This window comes from Rhodnius prolixus, unplaced genomic scaffold (assembly GCF_049639745.1).
Source record: "Rhodnius prolixus isolate KJV_2025 unplaced genomic scaffold, Rpr scaffold_7, whole genome shotgun sequence".
Taxonomy (NCBI): Eukaryota; Metazoa; Arthropoda; class Insecta; order Hemiptera; family Reduviidae; genus Rhodnius; species Rhodnius prolixus.
In genome coordinates this window covers 1,767,589-1,778,970 of record NW_027411582.1, presented here as the reverse complement: position 1 = coordinate 1,778,970, position 11,382 = coordinate 1,767,589, and the positions used below count along the sequence as shown (strand labels likewise).

General features: G+C 34.7%; 1 protein-coding gene across 1 annotated transcript; it reads left to right on the top strand.

Annotated features, from left to right (window-relative positions):
* Window positions 1-1,077: 1,077 nt before the first annotated feature.
* Window positions 1,078-11,190, top strand: boss (G protein coupled receptor bride of sevenless). Its single transcript, XM_074113362.1, has 13 exons — window positions 1,078-1,222; window positions 1,339-1,471; window positions 2,830-2,958; window positions 3,050-3,148; window positions 3,689-3,977; window positions 4,239-4,372; window positions 4,460-4,728; window positions 6,012-6,226; window positions 6,773-7,046; window positions 7,208-7,378; window positions 8,193-8,373; window positions 8,489-8,659; window positions 9,301-11,190. The coding sequence occupies exons 2-13, from the start codon at window positions 1,348-1,350 to the stop codon at window positions 9,603-9,605; spliced, it is 2,361 nt and encodes a 786-aa protein (XP_073969463.1). The 5' UTR covers window positions 1,078-1,222; window positions 1,339-1,347; the 3' UTR covers window positions 9,606-11,190.
* Window positions 11,191-11,382: the final 192 nt, after the last annotated feature.

The window sequence follows — 11,382 nt, the reverse complement described above, 5'->3', positions numbered from 1 at the left end:
AGTGGTACTTCTGGGAACGCTACAATTTTGCTCCCTGTATTGTTGTGGTAACATGAACAAGGTAGGTGACATACATACTACGTTAGCTGAAAATGGTAATTACTTTAAGGTCTGGAATGAGAGTAAATTGGAGTCCACACTTTCTCGTACGCTTATAAGAAAAAACTAAAGTAAAAAAGTAAAGTAAAGTAATCGCCTATTTCTTCAGGCGGGGCTTAACTTCCAACTACCAAATTAGGTGTCGTGGACTGAGGCGACTAGCAAACATACTTTACTGTAAATTTCTCATATTAACCATTAAATAAAATCCCAGGCCTAAGACCGGGGAATCGAACCCAGTACCACAATACATATTAGCTTTGCGGGTCTCGCCTCTAACCGCTCGGCTACCGTGGCGCCTGTATAAGAAAAAACTAAGCAATCAGGCAGAGTTCCCTCTTAATAAATCCGTTTTAAGATTTCCTTAGTTTTATCAATTGAATAACATTAGCAAGTTTGAAGTAAATGACGTAACAAAGTTGTTAAGTGAGTTTTCTGCGAATTTCTCGAAAACCATTTGCGTCATACAAGAAAGGTTATAAACTGTTGCTTTGCAATAGATTTTAATGGAAAATGATTTTACTTCAGCAGTGACCGATGAGGATAATGCTTCCTCCATAAAAATTGCAATCTCCCTGAACAACCAACGGATGTTGCCGAGATTCAGAGGTCTGCCAAGAAACCATCATCTAACTAGAGTTAATAATTAAAAGTTAAAGAGTTCGCAACAGATTTTTTTTACTTTATTTACTTAATAAATGTCTATATAAACTATAATTTTGTCATATAAATGATCATAAAACAGCTGCAAGTGTTCCCCACCCTCATGGGCTGGTTAATCAATAAATAATATCCCCTCCTCTACCGGTGCGGGGCAGACAACAATATCTCTAATAGCACGTAGATCAAACGTATGAAAATTTCTCCTAATTAATTACCAGTTTCCAGGAATATCTTGTATTAGAAAGAAGATACTTTGTTTATACAAATTAAAATAACCTTTTAATAAACAACATTATGGCGTTGATTTTTTTTACATTTTGATAAACATAAACAGACATGTGTACGTAAAGAAATTGGCGGGCTAGACAGTGTTGCCCTGGGTAGTTTAGTTGTGACAGCGGTAACCAACGGCGACATCCCCTACTGTGAATGTTCCAATACAGAGCGCTCTATTTTCTTCGTAATTATTCCATAACTCCTACCTAACCATTGTCTCACTTTTCACAGTGTATCTACATTAATTTTAAACCAGTAATAAAGACTATTATTTTATTATTCACAATTATTTTTTTTTAGATAAAAACTATGTTTGGCATTGCGTATTGCATACTAGTGTACAGTTTAACGTTGAATTTTCTAATCTCCGGTCAGAATATTTGTGATAATAAGGATTTTGTTTATCAGATACCTGGAGATTTATTGATTATAGGTAAGTAAGAGATTTCTGCTAAATTATTTATAGATTTTTTTGTAGAAAAACCTTTTCTTTCACGTTGAAAGGAACAGTGAGCCAGGGCAAGTTGTCCAAACGATGCTCAAAGATCTGTTATGATTTAAGTAGGCCCCCCTCAAAATCCCCTTAGAATCATCTCCGTAAACCCAAGTCACTGTCGGCGAATCAATGTTGGAAGCATTCAGTACCTACCACAAGTCCCAGAAATGATGGAAAACTATAGACCGGGGTCTCTTGTTCGGCCAAACAAAACCGGTGATACTATCCTTCAGCCAGTCTTAAGTTGGCTCTAATGGCTCCTATAATGCCTTAAAGCATCCTGGTCTCTTCCTTCATGAGACACAAGAGTTGACATTTTCTTGTGTTTATATAGAAATAAATAAGTTTTTCTTTTGTCTGCAAATAAATTAATAGCTCAGCACTACTGCAACGTCATGAATTTTGACCTGAAATTCCATTGCAAATTAATAAAACTGTAGAAATGGTTCTTTACTTATCAGCTCTTGAAGGAATAGCTGACGTTATTAAGACCTTTAATAGTACGAGTCAATATCCCTCACTGTTGTAAAACGAAATAATAAGTCTGGGCCACAAAGCTATCGCTAGGCAAAGGACTTAGTCCAAGTTAAAGGTTAGCTGTACACCAAACTTATGTAAAAGTCAAACCCCATCCTCGTTAAGCTGAACAGAAACAAGGGATGTATTCACAGTGCAAACTAACAGAGCACGACTGTCTTCGGAGGACTTAATTAAGCCATTAGTCCAATTCAACTGCCCCAGTTACCATCTGTACCTGCAGTGGGAGATGGGGCGGTGTGGGAAATACAGACTTGTTACTAATACGTAGTTCGCTTAAGTCTGGAGAAATTATATAGGATTGAAAAATGATTAAAAGGAATTACCAGGAAGTGGCATTAATAATACCCATAATAGGGTGAACTGCAATCAAAGTTGCTGTCATGCTGTTTTCCAATAAACTTTTATAGAGAAGTTAGAGGCTACTTGTGGCGATAACCTTTTTTAATCTAATGTGCAATGTAAGCCTTCGTTAAGGTTAAAAAACAAAGACCCTAAAATAGACCTTCAGAATACTATGGGTTTCTCTTTCTTGATCGTCAACTATTTGCAAAAATAAAATTAAAAAAACCAAAATTAAAGATAGAGTTCACCCATAAAAGATCAATCGAAAGAATTACTACTGTATTAAATGAACATTTCCTCAACTAAATCTCCCAATGATTTCTATTAATTATTTTTTTTTATAAAAAAGAACATGCAAAAATAACATCAGAATTAGAAAAAAAAAACTCATTTTGTTTTAACTCCGTTTAAAGGTTTATTTGGACTGCACGATGGAGAAAATTGTAGTACACCAGATACTGTTGGCATGGAAGTTATGAAATCAGTTGTAAATACAGTAAATCTAGCCAGAAATGAAAATTTCATTCCAAATTTACAAATCGGTACATGAATTACTACTTCTAATTAAAAGTTTGTTCTAATTTTAATTTTTTTATTAACTTTGTTTTTTCTTTTATTTTTTTCTTTTTGAAGGACTTAACATATATGACACATGTTCCCAACAAGAAATTTTACAAAAATCTATTGTGGCAGCATTGGTTGAAGCTGAATGCATGCAAGCTTTCGTACTCGGTAAGATGGTTTTATAAAACGTAATCTAAGGTCAGCTTTATTTTGCTAATCTTCACATTGCATTTTACTCTATGCCATTATTTTCTTATTTATCTATACTACATTTTTTAGCCCACATTTACTCAATTTGTATTTATTAGCCTCTGTGAGAATAAGCGATCCATATTTTGAAAAATTCTGACTCAAACCAATAAACATTCGATCTTTTTTTGTAATCAACCAGAAATCAAATACAGAATTAAAGCCTAATCAAACAGGCAACGGCAAATACTAACAAAAAATAAACAAAAATACAAAAAAGTTGCCGTTAATGTAATTGTAAAATTGTGCACTTACTGAAGATCTGAAAGGCATCTAAGAATGACGTCACCATTACCTAGTCTATGATACCTTCCTTCTAAACACGTACTACACCTAGCAAGATGGTGGTGGAGACTTACCAATAAACAGTAGTTGTACTAAACATTTATTAATCTCAATTTTGGCTCCTAAGTAGGTTATAATATTGTTTATTCTAATAGCGATGTTTACTTTTTAAAGGAGCCATAACTGATACACCTTTCGAATCTGAGGCGATTAATCTATCTGAAACGCTACATCTGCCAGTTACATTGTTGAATGGCGCAAAACAAAATCCAACTCTACACCATACAGTACTAGTCAAGGAAACTGTCAGACTTATGTTGAACAATGGCTTTGACGAATGGATGTCATCGATTGATTATCTAATTACTTCCGATAGTGAAAAGGAGACAACAAAATATTTTCTGGAACTGGCAATGCAAGCTGGAGTATGCATTAAAAAAACATTGAATTTAACACAATCTCTGTGAGTATCATTGATAAATCGGTCTGATTATCTTAAGGGTTACGACGGTTTCAAGAATTTTAAAATTTAATTGCCTTTAATTACTGAACAGACAATGATAGTATAAGTGTAAGTCAATCATAGAAAGCACCGTTAGAGATGAAGGGCTGGGATTTACTCGGGAGCGTCAAGATGGTAGTCTTCAGGCTAAAAATAATTCTCAATCTGTGATATTGTGATCAAGACGTTAAATATTAAGTAGAATTACTTGTTTTTTCCCAGGTCCATGGTTGAATCCAAAAGTAATTTATTAATAATGGCCAAATATAAAGAAATGCAAGATGTTCTTAAGACTCTTCCGCCAGCTGTAAATCTCTTATTAGTCCCATTGGATGGGGTTTACGACACTTTCACCGGTAAGACCCTTTAAGCTAGCTTCAATTTACAATTTAAAATTAGATCACATTTAAAATAATTACTCATAATTTTTGTATTTGTTTCAGAAGTAAAAGCTGACCGCCTACTTATAGTTCTTCCAACTAATCTTGAATTTCCTTCAACCAATAATAATTACAGCACAGTCGAAAATCAGAACGATTCAATAATAACAGCTGCCATAACTGTTCCACAAATATCTTTCAGACAAGTACAGATATTTTCAGATTTATTACATTTTTTGGAACATATAAAGAACTACCTACAAAAACACTGCAATCAGATGATATTGTGCCAAGATTTGCCAAAAATTGGTACTAATTTCTCTTTGCCACAGGTGAGAGGTTATATTTGTAAAGGTTATTTTTTACTTCTAAGTAATTTTTAGAGAAAGTAATACGATTTGAATCAATTGTTTAAAAATGATTTTTTTCTGAATGTACAGAAATGTGACCTTTTTAACTTCCTCTTATTATTAAGAGGTGAGAAGTTTTGCGAGCATTTCAAACTTTCGAGTGTTCACTATAAAGATCCGTTTTAAGATCCCCTGAGACCGACAAAGTGCTCTTAATAAAATGCCCCTTCTCTCTTCCTATGAACATATTTCAAAAATGAAAACTCGCAAGAAGTTGAAACTCCTTATTTTGTGATTAGGTTACACCAAGGGACGCAACTTGGCAAACGAAATCCGTTAACTCGGAAGTACTTTAGGGAAATAATTTTTCATTTATCTGGGATAACCACTTCAAAAAGTGTTATCTTGATAGTATTAGTAATAATCACGTTTTATAAATCGGAATTTAAAAACACATGTACGTTGAGGTAAAAAAAGACTTAGACGTCCAACATCAGGGGTCGTAGTCGGAGGCGGAAGCACATATTTAACTATCATCATTTCTTCTTCTGACAAATTAAAAGTAGCTACAAACAGCATCCGGACTAGGAATCTCTCACGTATAAATCTACTTCACCAAGACTCGCCTCTATTTTTTTAATTATCTATTGATATACACGAATAGTAGTTTATGAAATTTTACCATCGTCTAATCTAAATCGTATATTAAGTTGTGTAATCGTGGTTCTTATGTTGTGACGATCTTGAATTGAGAACACTGATTTGACTTTTAAAAATTAACAGTGCATACTACCTGGTTATATAGTGTTTAAATTAACTCGGTTGAGTTAAACTCAGTCTGGAACTACTTCACAGTGGTGTTTAGAAAGGCATATGCCTTTCATCCTTTCTTGATAGTAACTTGATGATTTCTTCTAATTCCGAACGAGTCAAAGTCTCCTGAACGGGTTTAAGAATAATTTCCATACGCCTTTTGGTAAATTAATTAGAACTGTGTTTGTCCTAGAACGACTAGAAAATGGTATCACCAGTTCCGAAAATCAAATTAGACATTGTAACACTTTGTACCAGATGGGTCGAAGCCAAATCACAAAGACAAAAACAGTATTGGAGGGTGACCCAGAAAATAGTTCTGATTTTACTGATCAAATTCTTAAGTGATGTGTAATTCTTTGGAAGATGGCCCAATCGCTTTTCTCTAAACTTGTCATATTAACTGAACAAAAACAATAAACTGCTTCTCTCTTTTTTTAAATTTTCTTTAGATTAACACTGCTAGTTGGAATAGATTGAGAAAGATGTTAAAAGTACAAGTGGAATCAACTATATGCGCTCTAATGGAACAGTCGGCTGATGGGAGTCTGAAGATTTTAGCTCAGTCACAGACAGAAAACCAATCTGTTGAAGGTGACGCTCATGCTGCACATATTGTTAGGGACAGTATATTGAACTACAATAATTGCATCAATATTGTTGAAAGGTAATATGATTGTTGATGGTCTAAGTAAATCTTTTTAAGTTTCAATTTTAATGTTGAGGTTGAAGTAAACAAAACATAGACAGCTGATATTTCCACTTATTCTAGCTGACGATAGAGCTGGCCCCTCTCTCTCGTAATAACGATCCGGCAATAACTTCTTGTTGCTAGAAGAAGGCTTCAGAATCATCTAACTTATCATGAAGTTGGTTTCATGAATGGAAAATCAACGTTTTCTCCTTTATTTTGAGAGGAGGTGTATTCGCCTCCATCTACTTCAACCAAATCACTATTTCGCACGTGGACATACGGGATGACTCCTAGTCCCTCGAGTGACATGATATCTCCTTCCCACGCTCTTAAAAGACTAGACTGAACATGACAATTGCAACATTTGCAGTTTTTAGTTCAGAGGATCTCGAAATGAGTAGCCATCTGGTGGAACTGATTTTAATTTTCCGATGAAATCTCCAAAGTGAAGATCGGTGGTTTTTGCAACGCTTCGCTTTACGAGGGACTAGAGATTATATTTTACAACTCTTTTTTCAGGGACACTATTGAAGTGGTTGAAATACTACCCGGTCATGCTTCAATCTGGCTGAAAAATGATTCCTGGGTAGCTGCACTGTTGTCAGTTTGCGCCGTTGGAATCTCCTGTTGTCTAGCCATAGCTGCTTTCATTGTGGTCCGACTGTGCAAGGGAGACATGCTGGAAGGCAATCCTGGATTTTCCTTTCTCATGTTATTCTCCATGATCATCATGTATTCGGCAGTGTTGCCGTACTCAGTCGAGGTGATCGACGACCATCACTACTACACAGGAGTGAGTACCGTTATTGTTTATATTATCTTCTGGAAATAATAATAATAATAAAAAAACAAGTAACTATAAAGCAGATTCGACCTCAGCTTGTAAAGCTCTTTGTGCAGGAATTAATTTCCTAATCTTTTCACCAGCGCTAAAGTTCCTTAATGTGATTTCAGGTAGTTTGCGGCATCAAAGCTGTTGGTACAAGTTTAAGTTATTCGCTGGTATACTCCGTAATGTTGGCACGATCGGTGATGTTGGCCTCCTGCGATGAAGATGGTGGGTTTATGAGCCATGTTAATGGATATCTGCAGACCGTATTGTGTTTCTTCATCGCTGCTGTTCAGGTACCTGTATTCATATTTTTATTTTTGTTTCTTTGTTTTGTTTTGATTTGTTTTACTTGTAAAAATGAAAAACAATAGCTTTTATAATATATCGCTTTAGGAAAAGTACCTCTAATTCACTATATTATAAATTAATTGTTTAACTTTAGTTTGTAAGACTAAAAATAATTTTAAAATTCGCTTTGAGAATTTCATTTTGTAGACTTCCACCCTCTTGTATTGCAGTATTGCCTTCATAAAGACATTTTCTCACTTTGTTGCGAATTCGCTTCCAACCATTTGCTCAGTGCAGCAATGGTGATTTGCTAGTGAAAAAGTTATAAGATGAAAGATGATAATATAGAACCTATCCACAATACAAGTTAGCAACTGCTGTAGAAACAGCGATAGATCAGGTCTCGTAAGATTTATTCATCTTATCTGGACGGGCCGATTATTGCCCAAAAGATCAGTACAGTCTTCATTTCAAAACGAGATAACAACTTACTATTTATATAGTATGTATTCATAAGAAGAGGATCTTACGCGATAATACCTTTAAGATTAAGATGTGTTTTATCGCTTCATGAGACTCCTGCAGGATCTGTGCACTAGGCACTAGGATTATGCGAAAGATATCTTATGTAAGCTATGCTAAGATGCCGATAAGTTAACAGTAAAATCGGTGACCATGGCCTGAGTGTTGTCATCCTTAAGACAACTTTTTGAAAGAAAAATTCTTCTACTAGATGTAGATTTATTTTCAAAGTGGATTTCTATCAAATATCTTAGATTATCATCCAATAATAAAATTTCTATTTTTAAAACATTTTAGATTGCTCTAACTTTGCAATTCTGGGCAGTAAATTGGCTGATACTAACAAAAGAACAATGTTCCTCAATGACGGAAGGCCCGTTGTTCCTCTATCTTCTGGGCTACGACATGTTTCTTTTAATATTACTACTCTGTATATCTCCATTCATAATGAAATCTAAAAGGAACTACCATGAAGGAGGTAAGTTTCTTAAGTAGACAGGCAAGCAATTCCTTGTTCGTAATGTTTTCTTACAATTAAAGGGATACATGGACTAGACAATATTACCATCTAAAACTACGCTAATTCTCCACAGGTTACTTCGCAGTCGCCACATTTTTGTGCCTTCTTGTCTGGATAGGATGGACTATTGGATATATTCTGCTTCCAGCCTGGGCGGATCTGTTTGTCTGTATTGGATTGATGGCCACAGCATCAATTGTTCTAATTTCTGTATTCATACCTAGAACCTATCTCATGTTGACAGGTATTACGGAAAGTTAATATTATTTAATCCATGGTAGGGATGGAGACATTTTCGAAGGTAATTCCTAATTTCCTAATGATTAGGTAATCATGACCTTCATTATATTAGAAATATAATAAATATTGTACTGCGGTCTATCGATAGTCAATCGTTTAAAACCAGCGGTTTCCAATGTCCATTTACTACATCGATTTTATCACAATTTTTAAATTTTCTCAAACCAGGCTCGTAACGATTTCCTTAAAAGTCTGGACTCTTATTGTACTTTTATTAATGTAGCACTTATATTTAGTTTTTTTAGAAAAATTTGACTAAGAAAACTTGAAGGAGATGCGCGCAGGTTTCCTTTTTTATCCCATTTCAATAAAATGTACGGTCCTGTGTGATTCCTTATTAAAGAAGTTAAATATTTTGCTGAAATGTCGTGCTTAAATGAAATTACACAACCATTTTATGATGGACTTTTCTCTTTTCTGGGATTTTCGTTTAAATGTCTCCCTAACCTTTGCATTTATTACATGTGATGAACAGGTAGATTTGTGACATTAACTTTTTAGTTTAGTTCGTTTTAGAGCATTTTGATAAAGGAAGATTTAAATTCTTAGTTTGAAGTTTCACAAGTGATTTTTTTTTATTGACAGGCATAGTACGCGACCACATCGTCAGCACATTGCCGCACTCACTGTCGCATACGGCCGCCACCAGCGTTCTGGATGTGAACTATCGTTCAACACAAGCACTATACGATTCGGTAAACACCGGCGGTCTTATTCAACCAGCAGGTCTACTACAACAAGGTGGCCAAGTAAATCCTAATTATTATGCAGAACGACCGACCACGCCGTCCACTTCGAAAATAGAAGACAGAGTTGCTAGTGAGGCTAGCAATCTTTATGAAAGATATGATAGATCACCTTCACCTCCGTTAAATGTGACCCGATTCTGACAAGAAGTAAGGCTCGACTGAGCCCCTTTCCCCGTTAAGAAAAAAATTATTCCATCCTTTAGAGGTAGAGTAATCTTGACATCAATTTATTTTTACTGTCTTAATGGAGGTGTCAAGTGAAGATGAATGGTAAGGCAAGAGAGATAAATTACTAAAGAAAATAGAAAGAACTTCCTCTCAGGATCTACATCTACCCTAATCCTCTAAAGTTTAATTGAATATCTGGTCCAGAGCAGTTGGATTGCATGAATTAATAGTAAGTTTGTTTTTGAGATTAGTTTATACAAAAGATAAAAATCAAAGAAGTATTTGCGACGTATCAAATTTACAAAATTAACAACTGACTTGTAAGTCATGATTCCCATCCAAATTTTCTTTCAAAATCTTGTGTTAACCGCTAAGATTTTCTCTTTAATTGAATCATGTTTCCTAGGAAATTTATTTTTAAGGACATGGACCCAGGAACTGCAACTGCTTACCTCAATGGTGTTAAATTGGGAAAAGTGTATCAGACATGAGTGGTGGCGCTTTTCTGCTAAAAAAAAACTTGCGACTCTATTTCCTTGAGGCATGTCATTTGAAGAGAGATCATTGTCAAAGGCTAAATGGATCGTGCAATGGGAAAGAATATATGGCCGTTTCTTACGAAGAATATCGCTACTGATTTGCATACTTCGTTGCACGTTTGATTTTGGTTGATATCCCTGACAGGCTTCGGATTTGCATCCATCAACAGAAGTCAATCAATCTAGTTTAGTGTTTAATTTAAGACGAATTCTCTGCTCCAAACTGATTGACACGTACTGTTCGTCCCTAGGTCACGTCCAAGCTTTCATCTGCTGTTCGCATCAAGTGGCAAAGAGCAATGCTATTTAAACTATTAATAGTTAATAGGCGCCACGGTAACCGAGCGGTTAGAGGCGAGACCTGCGAAGCCAAATATGTATTGTGGTACTGAGTTCGATTCCCTGGTCTTAGGCCTTGGATTTTATTTAACGGTTAATAAAAGAAATTTACAGTAAAATATGTTTGCTAGCCGCCTCCGTCTACGACACCTAATTTGGTAGTTGGACGTAAAGCCTCGCCTAAAAAAATAGGCAATTACTTTACATTACTTGTTAATGTAGCAAATCAAATGGACTATTTTCTTCTTAATTTCAGTGTTTTTAATTTTAACTATTTTCTTTATGCCAAGATTCGCCCCATACTTAACATAGTTGGTATACTTCTTTCTTTTTTTTCTGAATTGTTGTAAAATAAATTTAATAAGAATTCCTCTTAAAATTGCAAGTTTTGGAGATTTGTCAGCACAATACTTTATTTTTTATTTATTTATTATAAGAAAAAGCAAGTTTGAAACATTACATAGTTTGTAAATTTAAACTTCTGGCCTAAAATGGTAGAATAACAGTTTTTATCTGTTTAAAACTGGAAAAACAAAAACAAATTTTTCATCTATTTATGCATCCACTGCCAAATAAGGATCTCTATTAATTCCGTCCATCGTTGAAATTTGTTAATATTTTTCCAAATCAATTATCTACGACATTTAAAAATAAAGTAGAACTAAATTGAGAGAGAGAGAGAGAATAAAAAACGAAATATCTAAATTCTTGTACAATAATCACTAAAATTACTGATTGTAGTTTTTCATTTTGCACTTTCGGCAATGTTTTGGTAGCAACTTAAAATAATTTGTACAGCAACAGTTTCTTGATTTTTGTAATGTTTGTAGCTGTTTTATTCATATTTGATGTAGAGATCTGATTGCTTTACG

Coding starts and splice junctions, on each gene's coding strand:
- boss (XM_074113362.1), top strand. CDS start 1,348: ATGTTTGGCATTGCGTATTGCATACTAGTGTACAGTTTAACGTTGAAT. Junction 3,978..4,238: donor TTGAATTTAACACAATCTCT/GTGAGTATCATT, acceptor GTTTTTTCCCAG/GTCCATGGTTGAATCCAAAA. Junction 8,374..8,488: donor AAGGAACTACCATGAAGGAG/GTAAGTTTCTTA, acceptor AATTCTCCACAG/GTTACTTCGCAGTCGCCACA.